At 53.9% G+C, this 22,269-nt stretch overlaps 1 protein-coding gene across 1 annotated transcript in view; it reads left to right on the top strand.

Moving 5' to 3' along the window:
* PRRX2 (paired related homeobox 2) overlaps positions 1-22,269 on the top strand; it is a 50,434-nt gene extending 28,165 nt beyond the window's left edge. The window contains exons 2-4 of the mRNA XM_043916618.1: positions 19,343-19,530; positions 20,358-20,536; positions 21,793-22,269. Coding sequence (XP_043772553.1) covers positions 19,343-19,530; positions 20,358-20,536; positions 21,793-21,928 — 503 coding nt within the window. The 3' untranslated portion in view covers positions 21,929-22,269. The remainder of the gene's footprint in view (positions 1-19,342; positions 19,531-20,357; positions 20,537-21,792) is intronic.

Genomic DNA, 22,269 nt, shown 5'->3' with positions numbered 1-22,269 from the left:
GGTTTTGTTCGAAACCCTAGAATTTCTGACAGCCGGAGCTAAAAAGCACCCCCGGCCGCTCCCCCCCCGCCGACACACCCCACAAGTGAATTCAGAGGGTATGAATGGGAAAGTTTTGAGCTTAACTCTTTTGCTGTCATATAAGCATCTCAGAAAAAGGCTCTTCTCCCAGTTTAAGGCTGAGTGTGGCACTTTGCCATGGCCTCCTTTTCTTATAAAGTCCCCTCGGAGAAGGGGGATGCTGAAACTTAACCTGGACACAACACAGTACTTGCCAGTGCAATTTGCAAGCACACATGCTTAGCCCTTAGGGCTAAAGGCCATGGCTAAAATAAACAAACAAAGAAATAAAACAACAAGAGAGACAAAAACCCACCTCCACTCACGCATCCACTTTAGCCCACTCAGACCTGTAACCCTGAGGGCGACTGTTAGGGGGACTGTTTTTTAAAGATCATAGCCCGCCCCCCCCCCCCAGGTTAGGAGCAGAACACCTCTTATAGCCTTGAATGATTAAAAAAAGAAAGAAAGAAAAAAAGGAGCTTCTACAACTGAGCAGTTCTCTCAGCAAGAGAGGACTTGGAGTGTACCTTCCAAGATCAGGGTTTGATGTGGGGTGCGATGGGGAATAAGCATCCACCCGAATTCCTGGGAGTTCTCTGGGAACCTCACTGCCCCCAGGTGCTTGGGTCAGAGGACCTGTCAGATAAGGGACCAGGGATGCGGGTGAGAAGAGCTTCTCCGAGAAAGGAGGGGAGGGGCGGGGCGCCCCAGATGAAGGCACGTGTTTCTGCCAACTTCGGGAGACCTTGGGTCCCAGGGATGTGGATCTGTCTGGGGGCTGGAGTCCAACAGTCCAGGTCTGCGGTTGCCTTCTCCCTGCGTGACCTTGGGCCAGTGGACCTCTGAGCCTCAGTTTCCCGGCCTGTGAAATGGGAACCGGCGTGGTAGCAGCGTACCTGTCACATAAGGTTATTATGCGGAGATATGCCGGGCCGGGCCGGGTCCCCGGGAGCCGGCGACACGCCCCCGGGCAAGCAGGAACTACCTCTGTTACTAACTGAATTTGGTTTCCCAGGATGGGGAAGGCCAGTGCTAGCTCCGACCCGGAACCTAGCGGAGGCTGGGGGAAGGGTGGGTGGGGATGGAGGCTTCGGAGGAGGAGGGAAGACCGGCGGCCGGAGGGGGGAAGGGAGGGTGGGCGCTGCGCCCCTTGCCCCCGGCCTCGCCCGCCGCGCGCCCACCCCTCCGACCGCGCCCACCTTCCCGCGCGGGCGGCCGCCTAGCTCTCGCGCTGAGCGGCTTGGCGGCGGCGGGCGCGGGCTGCGCGGGGCTGGGCGCGCCGATCTATTAACGTCTGTGTGTCTGGGCCGCGGGTCTGCGGCGAGGCAGGCGCCAGGGGCTCGCCTGGAACCAGATGTGCCCCGGCGCCGCTCTGGCCGCCACCGGCGCGGCGCGCTCGCACGCACGGGCTGGCGCGCACATGGCGGGGAGGGCCGGGCGGCGGCGGGCGCGCCCGGGCGGGCACCCCCTGGGTTCCGGGGCCGACCCCAGACCCGCGGGGGCGGAAAAGCGACCTTCCCTCCGCACCCTGCCCTCCGGCCCCCGCCTGCCGGCCAGCGCTCCGCCCAGATGGGCCAGTGGCCCCGGGATGCTGGGCTCCCGCGGGTGGGGTCCCCCGAGGGAAGGCTCCCTCTCGGAAGGCCCAGCCCTTCCACGCCCCCTACGAGGGCCAGGGGACTCTTCCCGCCTCGCCCCCCAAGTTTGTTTTCTTAAGTTTGTGCGTAAGATTTTTTTAAAGTTCTGAGTCAGAGCTTCCCCTAAGACGAGGAGTTTGGGCCGTGCCGAGAAATGCCAAAATAGGGGGAGGAGGGCAGGAAATGGGGCAAAGGAAATGTAGGGATTGGAGGCTTTTTGACGCATGGATTTGGACGGGGGCTTTTCACCCACGGGGCGGGTGGGGGTTGTGAAATACAAGGATTTCACTGAGGCCTCTCCCAGTTTGGCATCAGATCAGCGTCAACCGCACGATGGTTCTCAGCCCCGGTGGCGAGTCAGCCGCTTGCCCCACCCCCAGGCTGCGGCAGCCTCGGGGTGCTCTGCTGTGCCCTCTGGGCCTTCTCGGGGGTCCTGTGAAGTGAGCCACAGAGCTGAGCCATCAGAGCCCCCAGTTGTCGGGGCTTGGGCTCCCAGCGCCCCCCCCCGCCCCCCGCAGTGACTATTCCCAGCAGAGGAGGTTAGGAAGATGGGGGCACGGGGGAGATGTAAAGGGAACGGTTTGGTGCCGCTAGATGGAGGCGGAATGGAGGGCAGAGAGAAGGCAAAAGGGCAGGGCGGTGCTGTCAGGCTGGGCCAGCCCAGCCTTGCCGCAGAGGAGGGGGCCTCACGCAGGGCCTTTGGCTGGGGGCGGTGGGGCGGTCCCTTTAGTTTGCACCCCCCCCTCTCCGTTCTTCCTAGAAGAGTGTCTCATAGAAAACCTTTGAAGATATGTGGAAAGACTGGGTTTTCCCAGTCATTCCAGGCTTCCTTGTTCTGGAAGTGAGGAGCTAGGATGCTGAGTGGGGGGAAGGGGGTGTCAGTCCCCTTAACATTAAAACACTGAAAGAGGACTCACCGTCGTGGTCCCCAGGGGCTCAAGGTGGAGCGGGCAGAGAGCCCTGGGCAGTCAGAGTGCTCTGGCCATTCGTCAGTGCGGTGGACGCTCCAGCTCATATCGCTGTGGGGGCCAGCACGTGCCCTCTTCAGGAGGAGACAGGCCCAGAGAGGACCAGCGACAGGCTCAAGGTCACAGGGCTGCGAAGTGGAGGAGGTGGGATCCCAGCCCAGGCTGTTGGGCTCTGGAGACGAAACTTTGGGACTGATATCAAGTCTCCTCTGTGTTTGGGGGCCCAAGGGAGAGGGAGGGTGGTGGCCCCAGTTGGAGAGGGGATCGGGATAGCCAGCCCCCTGCCCCTTCAGTCCAGTCCAGCCGCCCCTTCCTGTCCAAGCAGACTCAGCGGCCGGGGGCTCCAGCCCAGGCACTTCTTTACTGCCTCTTCTACAGGAAGACGATGCCTACGTCTTGCCTTGAGCACCATACTGAAGCTTTCTTTTCGGGAGGGGATTTCTCTGGTGCGTGTTCTGGCCCTTAAATTAAAAAAAAAAAAAAAAATGAGTGGGACTTCCCTGGCAGTTAAGATTCTGTGCTTCCACTGCAAGGGGGAGCAGGTTCAGTCCCTGGTTGGGAAATGAAGATCCCACGTGCTGTGCGGTGTGGCCAAAACGTAAAAAATAAATAAATAAAAATAAATAAAGCCCGGTAAATTTGTTTCTGCAGATAGGAGGGTCTCAGTGGTTTAAAAAAAAAAAAAAAATCCGCCTGCCAGTGCAGGAGACACGGGAGATGGGGGTTCAATCCCCGGGCATCAGGAAGATCCCCTGGAGAAGGAAATGGCAACCCACTCCAGTATTGTTGCCTGAAAAATCCCATGGACAGAGGAGCCTGGGGGACTGCCGTCCATGGGGTTGAAGAAGAGTTGGACACGACTGAGCATGCACGCACACACAGGAGGGCCGGGGAAGTTGGGAAGCTTGAAACGGTTTACCCGATCTACAGTGCACAGAAGTCGTCATGTGTTTGGGTGGACAGAGAATTGGGACTACCTCCCCACTGGGACCCAAGTTCCATTCATTAGATCATACGTGTATTTGCTCCGTATTTATTGAGCACCTACTAGTGCCAGGGGCTGATGATAAAGACTTCTCAGGCACATTCAGGGCAGCCTCCCAGTGGGAGGGCACTAGCTCTTGAGGGGAAAGTAAGTGTCCTACATGCTCTTGTTTAGGAGCAAGATTTAGGGCACCCACCCCTAATCCTCTGAAAGTCTCCACTCGACAGATGCAAACATGAGGTTTGGAGAGGTTAAGGAATTTGCCAGTAGATGGCGTGGCTAACATATGGCAAGTCTGGGAATCAAACCTAGACCCAGCTGACTCCAAATAAATATACTAATGGCTAATGTGATTCAACACTTACTTTGTCCCAGACACTGTCTTAAGAACTTTACATATGGTAACTCTTTTAATCCCCACAAAAACTCTTGTTAGGGATACGTGTTCAGTTGTGTCCAATTCTTTGCGGGCCTCTGGACCGTAGCTTGCCAGGCTCCTCTGCCCATAGAATTTTCCAGGCCAGAATACTGGAGTGGGGTGTCATTTCCTCCTCCAGGGGATTTTCCTGACCCAAGGGTAAACCCGCATCTCTTGCATCTTCTGTATTGGCAGGTGGATTCTTTACCCCTAGTTCCAGGAAGCCCTATTGGAATATATTATCTCTATTTTCCAGATGGGAAAACAGAAGCAACAGGAAAGGGGTAACTTTGGACTTCCCTGGGGATGGATGGGAATGTCCCTTTTTAATGAGCTTCCCAGGGAGTCTCGAAGCAGAATGTCAGTGAACACTTCTTGAGAAATCTGGAAGATCTGGTATCAGCCCCTCCCCTGGGGGGCCACCAGGGTGGAGAGGGGGCAGGGCAGCCTCCAAGCGTCACGGCGGAGGCTTTGGAAAAGCTGCCTTCAAATGTTAGCAAGGTGGCCCTGAAAGTCATCTATGCTGTCCTTCGCTCGAAGCGTAAACTCGGGGACCCACAGAGAGAGGGACTATGGCTCACTACCACAGAGAATTTTCTAGAGTTGGGGTTGACTGTCATCCCAGGGTGTGACTAGGGCCAGTTGGAGATGTCATAGGGACTTCCCTGGAGGTCCAGTGGCTAAGACTCCAAGATCCCAATGCAGGGGGACTGGGTTCAAGCCCTGGTCAGAGAACTAGATCCCACATGCCGCAGCTAAGACTCGGCGTAGCCAAATAAATTTAAAAACAAGAGAGAGAAAGATGTCACAGATGGCCCTGGGCCCAGGCTCTGTATGCACCTTGCCGATGAGGCTGATGGGAGCCAGGACACATAGGAGGGGGTCGTCAGCTCTGAGGGCACCTGGGCCCATGAGCCTGGTGTGTGGGTGTGGGCAGAACACACAGATTTGCTCAAGTAGAGCTAAGCCACAGGAAATTGGAGTGGTCTCTGCACCCGGCCCCCAGCCTCGCCCTGACTCCCAGCAGGTTGCAAGCTTCAAGAGGCTGGGAGCTCCTAAGTGGGAGAAGAAACCCTACTGGGTCCTTGGCAGCAACTTCAGCCTGGTCTGGAAATGGTTAATGAGGGCACCTTCCACTGCCAGGTGCCAGCCACTCTGGGGGCAGACAGACCAGACATAAGCCTCCGCTTCATCACTGCTTGGCTGTGTGACCTGGGTCAGCTACTTCACCCCACTAAACCTCACTGTCTGTGATGGAGAGCAAGGCTTACTCACAGCACCATCTGCACTGGAGAAGGCAGGGCTTTGTAACACAGTGCCAGGCACACAGTAAGAGTTTAGTAAGTGGGAGCCAAAAAAGAAAGTGGAGGGGCGGGGCAGCTCTGTCCTCGCCACCAGCAGAAACACTCAAGACAGCCTGGAGCTTCTCTGAGCCGAGCCTCAAACTCACATTTTCCAGCATGCCTGGAACTCACAGATGGGTCATAAAAACCTGCAGTGATGCTTTAAAGGTCAGCCTCTCTGGGAGCACAGCACTGCCCCAGAGCCGGGGTCAGGGGAGGTCCCGCCAGCCTTGGAAGAGGGACAGATGGGCACTGCCTTTGTCTCAGCTGCTATCTCGGTGGCGGGGCGGGGCGGGGCGGGGGGGGGGGGCGGGGAGTCTGTGCAGGGGACCCCAAGGTGAAACAGGGACAAAGGGGCAGGTTCTTCTGGAGCACAAAAGCTGATTTTCCATCAAGCTGACTTTTAATTTTTTTAAAAAATGTTTTTAATTAATTTATTATTTTTGGTTGCCCCCGGTCTGCGTTGCTGTGTGGGCTTTCTCTAGTTGAACTTCCCTGGTGGCTCAGACGGTAATCTGCCCGCTGTGTGGGAGACCCAGGTTCCATCCCTGGGTGCGGAAGATCCCCTGGAGACAGAAATGGCTACCCACTCCAGTATTCTTGCCTGGAGAATTCCACGGACAGAGGAGTCTGGCGGGCTGCAGTCCATAGGGTCACAAAGAGTCAGACACGACTGAGTGACTAACAGAACACACAACTGGTTGAGGCAAGAAGGGGCTCTTGGCTTTCTGATTGCGATGGCTTCTCTTGTTGTGGAGCACAGGCTCTAGAGCATGTGGGCTCAGTAGTTGTGACTTAGTTGCCCTGAGGCATGTGGGATCTTCCTGGACCCTGGATCTTCCTGGACCAGTGTCCCCTGCATTGGCAGGCAGAATCTTACCCACTGCGCCACCAGTGAAGTCCTCAAGCTGACTTTTTAGCATACGGTCTGTGAACACGATTCAGAAAGTCTATGAACCATGCCCCGCCCCCCGCCCCAGGGTATGTGCAAACTGCTGTGTGCACCTGTGTTTTTCTGGGAAAGTGGAAGTGTTAGTCGCTCAGTCTGTCCGACTCTTTGGAGCCCCATGGACTGTAGCCCGCCAGGCTTCTCTGTCCGTGGAATCCTCCGGGCAAGAATACGGAAGTGGATAACCATTCCCTTCTCTGGAGGATCTTCCCAACCCAGGGATTGAACCCAGGTCTCCTGCATTGCAGGCAGATTCTTTACCATCTGAGCCAGCAGGGAAGGGTCCATAGAAATCCTTAGATTCCTCCAAGGGCTCATGATTGACATAGGGGAAGAACCAACGAGTCAGGGCCTAGGTTTCATTTTGAAAAAGTGCTAGTGAGGGCAGTGGGCATCTGTGTAGCCCACTGCATTTAGCATGTTCTCGGGAAAGCCCTGGACTATTCCACGTTCTCTGTACCACCTTGAGAGGGAGGTATAGACTCTCGTCCCAGTGCACAGATGGAGAGACGGAGCACCCAAGAGGGGAGCTCTCTTGACTAAGGACACACAGGGCGATGTTTTCCTCCATCGCAGATGCTCGGGGGAGGCAGTCATTGGCTCTGTGGCGGGTTTGCCCTGCCCTCTGCCAACCACACCCTGTTGCTGGGTCAAGGATGCCCGTCTGCACCCACTCCCCAGGGAACCCAGAAACAGAGAGAGCAGGAAGGAGGAAAATGCGTGTCCTCAGGGGTGGACATCAGTGGACAGGACTTGGGGTATTACTGCCTTGCTGGAAGCCCTTTGGCTAAGTCACCGACCCCCACCACCACCACCACGTGCCTCAGTTTCCCCACTGGCAACATGAGGGACTTTGACAGATAATCTGTAAGGTGCCTTCAAGTCTGAGCCCTGAGAAGACAAACGTAACAGACTTGAGATCCCAGAATTGTTTGCAGCTTTGTTTCAGAATCAGGTTACACAGAGTCGGACTGCCTCTGCGCCTGGCCCCCAGGCTTTGCCCCGACTCCCAGCAGGTGCTGGCCATGGGCTTCAAGAGGCCCGGGAACTCGAGCTGGGAGAGGGAACCCCACACTGAGCCCTGAGCAGCAACTTCACCCTGGTCTGGAAATGGTTAATGAGCTTTCCTCCAGATACCAGCCCCTTATTAAAATGTAGGTTTTACAATAAATCTGGCGTTTGGCCACCAACCTTAGATTAAAACCAGACGCTAACCCCCTTCTCAGATCAAATTTTGAGCAAAGGGCTGGTCTTCTTCCTCCTGATGGACTCCCTAACCCTCAATCCCCTATGCACCCCCATTCCAACCACGTGCCCCCAATTTATGGAGCTCTGTTTGGGGATCTTGAAAGCAGAGAAGGCTGGGCTGAATTTCTGGTTCCTGGGGCCCTGAGATGGGAGGTGATCAGGCCCCGGACCCAGAGGTTTTGGGGACACCAGGGGAGGTTCCAGGGACCCCAGAGCCTTTGAGATTGCCAGCTATGTCTGGCTTCTGACCTCCCACCCTTCTCTGTGCCTGAGAATAGGATGCAAATGCTCTGTCTGGTAGCTTCATCCCTTCTCCCCGATTGGGCCCAGTCATCCCATTTGTCAAAGTCCCCTGGGACTCTGAAGATGTTTTGGTCCCACCCATCTGCCTCCGGCAGCCCCCACACGAAAGCATTCTGTCCCCAGAACCCCTCCCTGTGGCTGCTGTCTTTCTAAGCATTTCTGCAAAGACCCTGACCTGGTGGCTTTGGGGCTTCCCATGCAGGATTGAGCCCCCACCCCACTCGCTATCACTGTCTTCCCTGGGTCCGCCCACCCCGCCCCCCAAGCATACAGGAGTCTTCTTTCCTTGCTATTCTCAGCCAATCCCCGTATTTCTCTCTGCCTTCTCCCGTTTTTCTGTGTTCTTGTATAACAACTTTTTGAAACATAATTCATGTACCATACAACTCACCCATTTAAAGCACACAATCCAGTGATTTTTAGTTTATTCAGTTGTGCAGCCATCACCACAATCGATTTGAGAACATTTTCATCACCCAGAAAGCAACCTTGCACACTTTAGTTCTTACCCCACCCCAATCCCCATCTCCACTAGCCGCGCCCCGCCCCCAACACCCTGGCAAACACTAATCTACTTCCTGTCTCTATAGATTTGCCTATTTGGGGCAGTTCATATGAGTGGAATCTTACATTATGCGCCCTTCTGCCAATGGCACCATCTTCTTTCATTCAACATAATGGTGCTGGTGGTAAAGAATCCACCTGCCAATACAGGAGATGCAAGAGATACAAGTTCAGTGGAGTAGGAAATGGCAGCCTGCTCCAGTATTCTTGCCTGGAGAATTCCATGGAGAGAAGAGCCTGGTGGGCTACAGTCCACAGGTTTGCAAAGAGTTGGACAGGACTGAGTGACCGAGCACACACAGAATATTTTCCACGGTCGTTTGCTTGTGGCATGGGGCAGTACTTCATTCCTTTTGAAAATCGAATAATATTCCTTTGTATGGATATTGGTGTACACATCAGTGGATGGGCCTTTTGGGTTGTTTCCACTTTGGGGGCTACTATGAGTAATACTGCTATGAACATTCATTCATATCCAGGTTTTTGTGTGGAGATATGTTTTCATTTCTCTTGAGTAATAACTGAGAGTGGAATCACTGGGTCATATGCTGACTCTATTTTTAACACTTTGAGGAACTGCCAGGCTGTTTTCCAGAGCAGCTGCATCACTTTACACTCCTATCAGCTGTGGCTGGAAGTTCTGATTCCACTGCCTTCTTGCCACCACTTGTTACTGTTTCTTTTGATTCTAGCCATCCTAGTGGGTATGGAGTGCTATCTCGTTGTGAATTTTGCTTTGCTTCGCCATCAGTTTCCCTGATGGCTAATGATGTTGAGCATCTCTTCATGTGCTTATTGGTTATTTGTATATCTTACTTGAAGAAATGTCTATTCAGATCATTTGTTCACTTTTATTTATTTTTGTAAAATATTTATATATTTATTTGGCTGCACCGGGTCTTAGTTGTGGCATGTGAACTCTTGGTTACAGCGTGTGGGATCTAGTTCCTTGACTGGGGGTGGAGCCTGGGCCCCCTGAATTGGGAGCGTGAAGTCTTAGCCACTGGACAACCAGGGAAGTTCCCATTTGCTCATTTTTTAATTGGATTGTTTGTCTTTTTGTTGTTGAGTTACAAGAGTTATTTTTTTTTTATTTATTTTTTTTAAGAGTTCTTAACATCTTCTAAATACAGGTCTCTTACCAAATATATGATTTGTAAGTAGTTTTCCTATCCTGTGAGTTGCCTTTTAACTCTCTTGATGGTGTTCACAAAAGTTTTTGATTTGAAGAGGTCTGGTTTCTCTTCTGTCCTTTAATTCCTTGTGCTTTTGGTGTCATATCTAAGAAACCATTGTCTGGCCCTTTTGAAGGTGAAAGGAAGTGGCTTTGGAACTTGACACTTCTCATCGTTTTTTGGAATGAGTCCTTCCCTCATTTATATAATCATTCATTCAGAAATGTTTCTAAAACCAAACTACTTGCCCAGTGCTGGGGATACAGCAGTGACAAGGCAAACCCATCCCCTGCCTTCCTAGAGCTTAGAATGAAATGAAAGAGACAGGCGTGAAGCAGGTAACGAAAACAGAAGAATGACTTAATTACAGATGTGTGGGAGAGAGAGAGAGGGCCCAGAAGCCTGTACCAAGGAGATGTGTCTGGTGTGGGAGCTGAAAAAGACCCCAAGGATGGGCACCTAGTCTGAAATTAAAGGCAGGGATGCATTTGCCAGGCAAGAGGGGTGCAGGGCTCCAGGCAGAGGGAACAGCATGTGCAAAGGCCCCGAGGTGACGGGAGTTCATGCTGTCCAGTAAGGCAAGTTCCCCCGGCACACTTGCCCCTCCACTAGGGCTTCTTGGGGCATCCGGTGGCCTGATGGAAGTGTGTGCAGCATGCCATGTCCTTAGTGCATGTACAGAAGAGGTTCTAGACTCTAGGGAGACCCAGATGCATTGCAGCTGCCTCCAGGACTCTGCTGATATTTTGAGAGGACATGCGGGGGCCTCCCAAGCCTCCTCCAGACTCCAGGGTCAGCCCCAGCCTGGCTGAGCCCTCCTTGTAGATACACTGGTTACTGTGCAGGCCGGGAAGGCCTAGGGGTGCAGCAGTCCCAGACGGGGGTGGCCTGTGACCCCTGGCTTCTCAGCTGTCTGAGGCCTGTGAGGCCACAGGGACATGGATAGGTCTCCAGGGCACCTCGCTTCCCCCTTAAGACCCAGTGTGTCTTCCTTCCTCACTTTCTCTTTCTTCAGACTGGTAGGTATAAAAGTGGATCAGCAGCTTGGGGTTTTGTTCAGAATTATTGAGATGAAACATCCTTGGAGGGCTGGCTGGGCAGTGGCTGTTGGTGGCTGACTCCCCAGCCCACCGCCCCAAGCCCCTGCCCCCTGCCCTGTGACATGTGCTGTCATGACTCAGCCCTGGCCAGGCCTCTGTAGCTCCGCAAGGAAGATCCTGGACCCTGGAGACAGCCCAGGACAGGAGCAGACTCTGAAGTCTTCCCACACATTTCCAGTGCCGCCCCATTCATTTGTTCATCTCTTCATTTGTTCATTCACTTAACATTCAACAAATATTTGTGCAGAGTTTGCCTTGGGTGGCTTTCCTGCTGGCTCAGATGGTAAGAAATTTGCAATGTGGGAGACCCAGGTTTGATCCCTGGGCCAGGAACATCTTCTGGAGAAGGAAATGGCTACCCACTCCAGTATTCTTGCTTGGAGAATTCCGTGGACAGAGGAGTCTGGTGGGCTACAGTCCATGGGGTCACAAAAAGTCAGACACAACTGAGCGACTAACACTTCCTACCTTGAATCAGGCCCTGTGATGGGTCCCAGGGAGTCAGAAAGTAGTTGTTTCAGTCCCTGCCAGACAAATGACCCTACATTTACCCTACAGCATGACAGAGCTGTGATGGGGGCGGGGTGTCTGGGATGGCTTCCTGGAGGAAGTGGCATTCTGCTGAGAGCTGAAGGTGAGCAGGGAGGCAGAGAGAAATGGCAAGTCCAGGAACGGAATGGGCAGGAGTCCACAGGGAGAGGATGTGCCTGTCCAGTGTAAATACTGGCCTCAGAGAACACTAACCTGGGACATCTCTGAAACCACTGGGGCCCCTGTCCTGGCGCTGCCCACCTGAGGGGCCTGGGGGGCCCCATCCAGTAGATAGAACCAGAAACCCCTCCAGAGGAAGGCCCCACCCCTCTGTCAAGGTCACTGTCAGTTTGCTCAGGGCTGGACTGGGGGCTGGGGCTATCTCTTCCCTCCCTTCTTGCTGCCGAGAGGCTACCAGGGGTCTAGTAAGAAAAAGAATGGGTCTGGGGTTTGCAGCGGGAAAGCTCTCACTTGCTATGTGACCCTGGGTAGGTCCCAGCCCCTCTCTGGGCCCCCCTTCCGTCTTCTCTGTGAGGCAGTGACATCCCGCCCCCCTTCTCGAGGTTTCTGGGGGCCTCCAGGGAGTAATGCTGGAAAGTTCGCCTCGGTGATCTCACTGACTGCTCCCATTTGTGCCTTAGGCTTGGTCCCTGCGTGTGCCGGACAGAGGCCGGCCGGTCCAAGCGTGAAAGTGGCTCTTGGCTCCTTGCTTGAGATTCTGGGGCGGGGTGGGGCTGGCCTCCTGGGGAAGCCCCTGGAAGCCCAGGTTTCCTTCTCCAGAGGGCTCCAGGGTCCACGCTTCTCCTTCTGCCTCCCTCCTGCCCATCCTTCCTTTCTTCCTTCCAATATGAGTGGTGCGTGTAGTGCCCTGCCCAACCCTGGCTCTGCCCTCTCAGGCGCCACAGGCTGGGCACCCCCTTGCCCCTTCTCAAAGCTACCCTGCCCTGCATACCGCTCCCAGCTGCCCCCGGCCTGTGTGCTGGGGACTGCAGCACAGACCGCAGCTTTAGAGATGCTCCTGTTGCCTTCAACCCCCTCTTCTTGGCTGACCATTCACCCTAAGCCCCTGGAGAGACCCCCACCCCGCCCAGGATCCCTCTACATGAGGACCTGGGGGTACTCATCAGGCCAGCTGCCCATGCCAAGGTGGTAAGAAGCCTGGGCTCTGGACCAATCTGCAGATTTAAGTCCCTGCCCCAGCCTTTACTGGCCACATGGCTTTGACAGGTTGTTTAAACCCCCTGTGCCTCAGTTTCCCCTTCTGTAAAAATCAGGCCAAGAGCACCCAGGTCAGATGCTTATGAGGGTTCAGTGAAGTGGTTCCTGTTACCTCCATTTCTCAGGGGAATTCCTGGGGCTGGGATGGAATAAAGGCTTCACCCATGGCCACTCTGCTGGTGAGCCAGTCCCAACCTGCAGTCCTAAACCCCGGCCTCCTTCACCACCTCTGTTCCCTGTTACTTCTTATCTGATTTTCTCCCACGGCTCTCCTGGTGGCCCTGGAATCAGGGATGCTTCCTGGAAGGCAGGTAAGGATACAGATTCCAGAATTCCCATCTGAGCCCCACTCCTAGGGGTCTTTCAAAGGAACCCAGCTCTCTACCAAGAAACCTGGGTGTTTGGGGGCACAGCCTCCATGCACCACCCCCCACCTCCACTTCCTTCCCCAGACTCTTCTGGCTGTAAGTATTTCTGCAGCCTCGAAACTCCTTTGACCAAGGCCCAGTGTTAATTTGTTAAATCCACATCGAGGTCCTGGGGACCCGTTGTTTATTTTTGTGAACGTGTTGGCAGAGATCACATTTGGGGTGGGGGAGGCCACTTATTCGGTCGGAATAAATGCTAATTAATAAAAGCTATTTATTTGAGTTGGAGCTCGCCGTGGCCCCAGGGTCAGGCACAAACTGACTATTTGAAGGAAAAACAAACAGAGAGTGTCTCTCAACAGCTTGAGAAAGGCAGAAACGAAGAGGCCGGGTTTATTTGTCTTAGGAAGAATTTGCAGTTAATTCCCTCCAGACTATTTAGACCCTTAAATTACATGGAATAAGGAAAACCATGGGTGCAGGGGAAGGAGCCAGGAACACTTGATCATTTGGCTGAGAGCAGAGTTTTTAAATGTCTTTGGCCTGAAGTCAGCCAAGTAAATGGTATGTGTGAAATAATTTAATGGCAGAAAATGGTGCAGCAGTCACTTTTTCTCACTGTAATGTAATGAGAGAGACAGCGTGGCCCGTCTCCCCTATCTGAGTCCGTTTATCTTTCCCCGGACTCAGCCCCTCACGGTAGCCCCTAAAGAGCCCAGGTCAATGGAGGTGGTTTCAGGCTTTATTTTCAATCCCAGAACTTTGACTGAACAAAAGGAAACTTCAGGCACAGCCCTGATTGGAACAGACCTGGCCCCAGTGCTCACTGGCCCGAGGCTTCAAGAGTATTTATTTATTTTCCAAATGCTTGAAGCTCAAGCGTGGAACCCCCAGAGGACACACGCCCACCACATCCACTTCTCAGGGGGCGATTCAGGAATTCGTGGCAACGAACATCCGGCACATCCGCTGGGAAGCAAAATGCAGCCCGAGAGTGAGCCCTGGCTGAGGCCAAAGCTGTGGGTTCGAGTCCTGGGTCACCTCCAAGACGCCTCCTAAATCTTCCACATCCTCAACGGCCTCTCCTCAGCCTCTGCCCGCAGCTGGGATTGGAAGCAGCTTTCTGCTGGGGGCTGGGCTGAAGGAGAAAGATCCTTGTTTTTGAGGGGTTGGGGGGGGAAGTGGGTAAGGGCAGGAACTTCCCTGGAGGCCCAGTGATTAAGACTCTGCGCTTCCAATGCAGGGGGCGCAGGTTCGATCCCTGGTCTGAGAATGAAGATCCCACGTGGTGTGCAGCACAGCCAAAAACCATGTTAAGCGCAGTGAGCATTGACTGCGCTCCTGGCATTCCGTTAAACTCAGCTCCTCCGGGAACTTGTGTGACCCTGGGCAAGCCGCAGTCCTGCAGGACTCCCAGAAGTGAGGTCTTCCCCCCTGGGGGGCTAGGATGGAGTCTCGAGGACATTTCCACAGTGGTGAGATGACATGATCCAGGACGTCTCCCAGAGCTGGGACCGAGAGTGTGACCCCCAGCACTGGCATCACCTCCCCTGGGAACCAGGAAGATGAGGGAAGATGACCCAGCAGAGACAAACTCACACCCCGGGCTGCCTGAGTCTCCCCACGGGCACGTCCCAGCTGTGTGATCTTGGGTCAACCTCTCAGAGCCTCAGTTTCCCAGTGTGTGAAATGGGATAACACCTCACAGGGCAGATGCTGGGGTCCAGTGGATGGGAGTGTATGCAACACTGGATGCTGTTCCTGCCCAAACCCACTTTTGCTGAGCGCATTCCACCGCAGCTGCCCTGATGGACAGAAGTGACTCCAGACCAGCTGGGGTGAGGGGTGTGAGTCGGGTTGCCCGGAGCAGAGGGTGTAGATCCCTTGCCTGAGGGTTTCGGCTCCAAGGCTCCAGCAGTTTAGCCAAAGAGCAGAGTTGTTTCTTCCGGCACCCCCTTGTCGGGGGCCAAGGCTGCAAAATGGTTTTCATTTCAACACCCTCCGTTTTGAATTGCTCAGAAATTTCCCGAAAAAGTCTCCTTTTTTGGCTGAAAGGCCTCCTGCTTTGGGTCTGTGCCCAAGCAGCATTGCCTAAACGGGAGGTGGAAATCGGCTCACGATGGCTGGTGTTTCAGACGCTTCCGTCCGCTCTCTGGGGTCTTGATCACACAGGTTTTCAGCGCTCGACCCTTGATATTTCGGTGTAAGGTTTCTTCCCGCTCGAGGGGGTGAGGGGTAGGGGTGGAGAGACATTCACAGCCACCAGACACTCTCATCCATCTTCACCTTTTCTTGGAGGAAAGGGGTGAGGAGTGAAGATTGAAGCGGGTCCAGGAGACGAGGCCAGCTTGCTCTGTGTTCCCTGCCACCGCCTACCCCATTCCCACATGTGTCCTGTGTTTTTAGTACTTCCCAAAGGGGAAAAGTACTGGACTTCAATTCCTGGTCCTCCCTCCAAACCAGGGCCTCTCTCCCTCGGCGCTATGCACATGGTGAACCAAAGAATTCCCTGATCCAGGGTCTGTTCTGGGCACTGAAGTTTACTTAGCAGCAGTCCCAGTCTCTACCTCCATCCTAGGAGCACCATCTGCCTCAGTCCTGACCATCAAAAATGTCTCCAGACATTGCCAGATGTCCCCTGGAGGCTAAATTGCCCTCAATTGGGAACCACCGGTCCAAACCCAGTAAGGTCATCTTTTCCCGGGAAACCCTGCCTGATTCCTGCTTGACAACTCCCCCCCCACCACCCCCACCCCATGCAGCCATTCCCGGACTCATGAAACAGTTTGCCCTCCAATCCAATCAGTTGGTTGATCAAGAGTCAGTAAACTCTGCGAACGTGGGAGCGTTCAAAAGCCAGGATTGAATGGTATCTGTGGCCGGGCCTGGAATGTTCTAGATGCTAAGCTGAACAACTCAGCATCGTGTGAAGAACGTAGGATGTGATCAAACCAGTCTGTCCTAAAGGAAATCAATTCTGAATATACACGGGAGGGACTGATGCTGAAGCTGAAGCTCCAATACCTCGGCCACCTGATGCGAAAAGCTGACTCATTGGAAAAGACCCTGATGCTGGGAAAGATTGAGGGCAGGAGGAGAAGGGGACGACAGAGGGCCAGATGGTTGGGTGGCATCACTGACTCAATGGATGTGAATTTGAGCAAGCTCCTGGAGATGGTAAAGGATAGACAGAGAAGCCTGGCATACTGCAGTCCATGGGGTCACAGAATTGGACACAACTGAGTGACTGAACAACAACATAAAGGGAATATGTAACTGGGGAAGCTAAAGTGCAAGGTGTGTCCCCAAATCCAGAAGGTTATCCACACCCTCTGTTGACCCAACTGGGAGCAAAACTGGCCTTCCTGTCCACTGCTGCTGGGAACCCTGGATGGGCGCCTTGGCTATAGCTAGCATTTTACTCATTGGCCCAACAATCCCAATTCTAGGAATCTGTCCCAAATATTCACTGGCAAAAATAGAAAATCATGTTTGCACGAGGTTATTCACGGTGGTATTCTTCTGAGTTGCAAAAGATTGGAAACACACCACCTGCCAATCGATAGGGCTCTGGTTTTAGTTGAAGAAACCATAGTTTAGGGGTTTCCCTGGTGGTCCAGTGGTGAAGACTCTGCACTCCCAATGCAGAGGGGGCCTGGGTTCGATTCTGGGTCTGGAAACTAGATCCCGCGTGCCACAATGGAAAAATCTTGCATAGCCGAATAAGTAGATAAATGAAATATTTTTAAAAACATAGTACGTTTGCACAACTGAGTGGTAGGGGGCCGCATGCAGGACTTTCTGGACTGGGTGGAGAAATCCCTGGGAGGTATTGCTCAGTGGGGACAAAGAGAGGGGCCCAGCAGTCCGTAGTCTGCTAGCTTCCAATAGAAGAGCGGGAGAAAATACTAGACTTGAAAAAAAAATTGCAAAAAGCAATGCTGAAAGGACAAAGCAAAGACGAATTTTAAAATATGGTTCTGACAGGTGGAAGGTGGGATAGTGAAAGTGGTAAAGTCGCTCAAAGTCAACCACTAAAAAGAACAAAATAGGGTCATTTGTAGAGTCATGCTTATAAATTATTTTAAAATGACACGTAGTAATTCTGTAAAGCTTGGGGAGCAGAGTCGGGAACAGGGAGTCGTTAAATTTTGCTTTGTCCCTCCCTGTGTTGTTTGACAACAGATGACGGTTACTGTTACTGTGACAACTGTTTCGGTTCTTTTCGACCCCATGGAATAGTCCATGGAATTCTGCAGGCCAGAATACTGGAGTGGGTAGCCGTTCTCTTCTCCAGGGGATCTTCCCAACCCAGGGATCGACTCCAGGTCTCCTGCATTGCGGGCAGATTCTTTACCAGCTGAGCCACCAGGGAAGGAGGGAACAAAAGGAAAAGTACAGATCAGTGCATATGATGCAAATAAAGAAGGCTGGTTCGCTGGCCTGGGTTGGAGCGGTCTCAGGAGTATAGTAAATAGGAAGAGGCATGTGGCGGCACCAGTGTGTTCAGCGTGATCTCATACTTGTAAGCTTTTTAAATTTTATTTTGTTGGAGTATAATTGCTTTGCAAAATTGTATTCGTTTCTGCTGTAGGATGAAGTGAATCAGCTACAAGTATCCATATATCCCCTCCCTCTTGGACCCCCTCCTCCCCAGCCACACCCATCCCACCCCTTAGAGCATCACAGAGCACTGAGCTGAGTCTCCTGTGCTTCATAGCAGGTGCCCACTAGATATCTGTTTTACACATGGTAGTGTATATATGGCCCCTGGAGGAGGGCTCGGCAACCCACTCTAGTATTCTTGCCTGGAGAATCCCCAGGAACAGAGGCGGCTGGTGAGCTACAGTCCATGGGGTCGCAAAGGGTCGGACATGACTGGGCAAACCTCCCAGCTCCTCCCTCCCTTCCTTCCTGCCCCGTGTCCACATCTGTTCTCTACGTCTCTATTCCTGCCCTGGAAACATGTTCATCTGTAACACTTTTCTAGATTCCACATATGTGCATTAATACATGATATTTGCTTTTCTCTTTCTGACTTATTCAGCCTGTATGACCGACCGTAGGTCCACCCACATCTCTATAAATGACCCTATTTCGTTCCTTGACACATGTACCCTGATATTCATTGCAGCACTATTTACAATGGCCAGGACATGGCAACAACCAAAATGTTCAACGACAAATGAATGGAGAAAGAAGATGTGGTACGTGAACACAATGGAATATTACTCAGTCACTAAAAGGCATGAAATAGGGTCATTTGTAGAGTCATGCTTGTAAATCACTTTAAATTCACATTTGTAATTTTGTAAAGCTTGGGGAGTAGAGTCAAGAGAAGGGAGTCATTACTTTTACTTTGTCCTTTTCTGTGTTGTCTGAATCTGTCACTGTGACAGTGATGTTACTTGGTTATTAGAATATACTTTGCTTTAACATGAAATCTCCAAATTCTTTAATTTGATGAAGTATCCTTCTTTTTTAAAAAGTACAGTGGATTTACAATGTGTTAATTTCTGGTGAACAGCAAGGTGATTCAGTTATACCTGTACATATTCTTCTTCATATTTTTTCCCATTATGCTTAATTATAGGATATTGAATATTGTTCCCTGTGCTATACAGTAGGAGCTTGTTGCTTATCCATGAAATGCACATTTTTAATAAGAAAATAAGACACACAAGGAAGTACTGAATCACACAGTGTTGGTTCTAAGTGCCCAGTGAATGCAATGGAGGAGAGAGAATTCCGTGTGCACTCAGGTGATCAGGGAGGGCTCCCTGGAAGAGTGAGCAATGAGCTGGGCTCTTTAGGATGAAGGGTCAGCAGTTTAACCCCTGGGTAAAATTGAAATGTGGAAACAGCAGGTGAACGCCCCCTGGTCCTCTGTAGATGGGGCATGAGGAGGCGAATAGCACCTGCCTCAGTTTTTGTGAGCATCCAGTGGTCTGTGAGTGTTAAAAAGCCTACCTGTGTGCAGTGGACTCTCAGAACTGTGACTTTCACTGCGCCTTTGTATATATTACTATAATTCAACAACAAATACCCATGGCGGTTGACCATATCCCAGAGTCTGAGCCAGCTTCTGAGGACGGGTAGATGCCTCTGGCCCTCCCTGCCCAGGTCAGTTGTCCCCTCATGGCAGCAAGTGCGCCCCCTGGCTCCCCAGGAGGGGGACCCTGGCCTCTTTGGTTCGCATTTATATCCCCAGGGCCTTAGCCCTGTGCCTGCCACTTCGGAGGTGCTCAGTATGTGTGTTGTAGAATGAATGGATGGATGGATGAAGAAATTGACAAAGGAGTGAATTAAAGGGTCCTGCTCTCAGGGCTGGACCATCCACCCGCAGTGGGAAGACACAGGTTAAAGCGCTCGGTGCACGTTGCTGAGCTGGTGCCTGAGTCACGACCGCGTGGGCGCCTGCGGGCGCAGGGGCGGCCCGGCCTGGCCTCGCGCTGACCCCTGGGTCCCTCCGCAGGTGAGTGCCCCAGTCCCGGGCGCAGTAGCGCCGCCAAGAGGAAGAAGAAGCAGCGGCGGAACCGCACCACGTTCAACAGCAGCCAGCTGCAGGCGCTGGAGCGCGTGTTCGAGCGCACGCACTACCCCGACGCCTTCGTGCGGGAGGAGCTGGCCCGGCGGGTCAACCTCAGCGAGGCGCGCGTCCAGGTGAGCGCTGCGCGCCCGTGGGCTCCTCGCAGGAGCGTGTGCAGCCACCACACACCCAGGGTTAAGGGCCTGCCGAGGCGTGCGGGGGCGTCTGAGGCCCGGAGGGCTGAGGGTCCGATCCAAGCCCTGCCACTGGTCCGCTGTGTGAGCTTGAGCAAGTTACTTAACCTCTCTGTGCCATAGGCGGTGGTGGAGGTTTAGTCGCTAAGTCGTGTCCGACTCTTGCGACCCCATGGACTGCAGCCCGCCAGGCTTCTCTGTCCATGGGATTCTCCAGGCAAGAATACTGGAGTGGGTTTCCAATCCTTCTCCAGGGGATCTTCCCAGCCCAGGAATCGAACCCAACCGGGGTCTCCTGCACTGCAGGCAGATGAGCTAAAAGGGAAGCCCGTAGGGTGGCTTCCCTGTAAAATGAGGGTCGTGTGGGTCTATTTCAGAGCATTCTCATGAGAAAGAAGAGTTATTTTTGTAGCTTAGCTCGGTGTCTGGCGCTGAGGGTTTTGATAAATAAAAGTCGTTTTAAAGTGTCCAGAGCTTGCTCCGTGCCAGCCCTGAGCGGAGTGCCCAGCGGTATACCTCTCTTCACTACAACCTCCCAGCAGCTAAATGCTCATTGGTTCATGCCTTCATTCCCCCACGTGCACGTTCTCCAACACACACTGACCCAGCGGCCGGCACTATATCACCCCCCGTTTTACAGATGGGAAAACTGAGGCTCCGGGAGGTGAAGCCGCCAGTGTAGGGTGGGTGACAGAGCAGGCACACAGTGGGTCCAAAAGGACTCGGGTGTCCCTGGCAGCCCGCTCACGGCTCCTTCCCACCCCCAGGTCTGGTTTCAGAACCGCCGGGCCAAGTTCCGCAGAAACGAGCGGGCCATGCTGGCCAACCGCTCGGCCTCGCTGCTCAAGTCCTACAGTCAGGAGGCCGCCATCGAGCAGCCGGTGGCTCCCCGGCCCACCACGCTGAGCCCGGACTATCTCTCCTGGACGGCCTCGTCCCCCTACAGGTGAGAGTGGGAACTGCTCCGGATCGGGGTTGGGGGGCAGGCAGCGGCCCGGAGACCTCGGGTGTTTTAGGATCCAGATTCCTTCGAGGCTCTGGAGAGAACTGTGAAAGGGGCCCAGGCCCTCTGTGGACTGGGGGTGTGGGGGCAGGCGTGTGACTGTGTGCATGGAGGAGGTTGTAAGAGTGTGTGCGTGTGTGCGTGCGCGTGCACACGTGTACTTGTAAATGTGTGCACTGGCAAGATGAGACCTGTCTGGAGGGAGTGGAGAATCCCTGTCACCCTGAGGGAGCTGAACAGCTGCCAATTTCTGGGACGTCCCTGGTGGTGCAGTGGCTAAGTCTCTGCACTCTCGATGCCTGGGGCCTGGGTTCCAACCCTGGTCAGGGAACTAGATCCCACAACTTTAGCGGAACTGTAACAGCCACAACTAAAAGAGCCCGCCTGCCACAACAAAGACCCAGTGCAGCCAAATAAATTACTAAATAAATATTTTTTAAAAATGAAAAAGAAAGAAAAAAGCCTGCAGCTTTCTAGGCTGGCCCGAGCGCCTCAGCACCTCTTGTCGGTCATCCCAGAGAGAGGCTGGGAGGGGCCTCGAGGACGGTTCCCAGTCGCGGGGACCTGGCTGGGACCCAGAGGCGAGGTCTGGGGCAATTTTGTCCTGGTTAAAGCCAGGAAGAGGTGGCAGGGCAGGATGGGAAAGGGAGGGGGTGCTGGGGAGTTGGGGTTTTGCACCCCACAACTCCTGGGGGTGCCGTCCACCCCTTAGTCTGTGTGAGCAGCTCAGCTGGAGCCCTGGTCTCAGGAGATCCAGTGGGTCAGCTCATGGGATCTGAGTCCTGGAGATGCTAGACCCACAGCCCTCCCACCCCCTCCCTGCCCTCTCCTTAGCTGGGGCAGGAGAACCATCAAGAGGTATCCTTCCATACAGGTGTGTGTTCATCCCACCCCCATCCTGCTGTGTGTCAGGCACCAGGCGGGCGCTGGGTGGGTGGACGGGATGCAGGAAGCTCCTGGTCCAGCGAGGAATGACCCCAAACCTGCAGGGGCGGCTCCAGGTCCCAGCGCCGACCATGGGCCCTTCTGCCTCCACTCTAAATCTTGCGGCCGCAGGTCACCTCCAGCCCCTGGGGAAGGCTGCCCACGAGCTGAGGAGGGGAGGCAGGAGGACCAGAGGCTGGGGCCCAGGACGGACAGCCAGGGGTGGTCAGCTCCGGGCAGCACCAACATGTCCTTGGGTCTTGTGTCACCCCCAGCACGGTGCCGCCCTACAGCCCTGGAGGCTCAGGCCCCACGACCCCGGGGGTCAACATGGCCAACAGCATCGCCAGTCTCCGTCTCAAGGCCAAGGAGTTCAGCCTGCATCACAGCCAGGTGCCCACCGTGAACTGACAGCCGGCTCCGCCAGGATCCCAGTGCCTCCCTGGTCTGATGACAACAGAAAAGAGGGCAGACACGCGGGAAAGTGACCTTCTCCTGCCCCCTGTCTCCGGGACAGGCTGGCTGGGCTCTCCTGGCCCTTCTCTGCAGCCCAGACTCCTGGGCCCAAGAGGCTGCTGAGACACCTGGAGCCTGGCTCAGCCCCTCATTCCCGGCCGCTGGAGACTTCGGCCCCTGATCCTTGGAGGGGCTGGGCCAGAAGGTGGAATAGCAGCTCACCGAGGACCTCACTTACTTGGTGTATGAAAGCCAAAAAGCTGTTGTCTGTAAGAAATAAAAAAAAGAAGAAATTG

The sequence above is a fragment of the Cervus elaphus genome, chromosome 11 (genome assembly GCF_910594005.1).
Source record: "Cervus elaphus chromosome 11, mCerEla1.1, whole genome shotgun sequence".
Lineage (NCBI taxonomy): Eukaryota > Metazoa > Chordata > Mammalia > Artiodactyla > Cervidae > Cervus > Cervus elaphus.
This window is presented reverse-complemented; position numbering and strand designations above follow the sequence as displayed.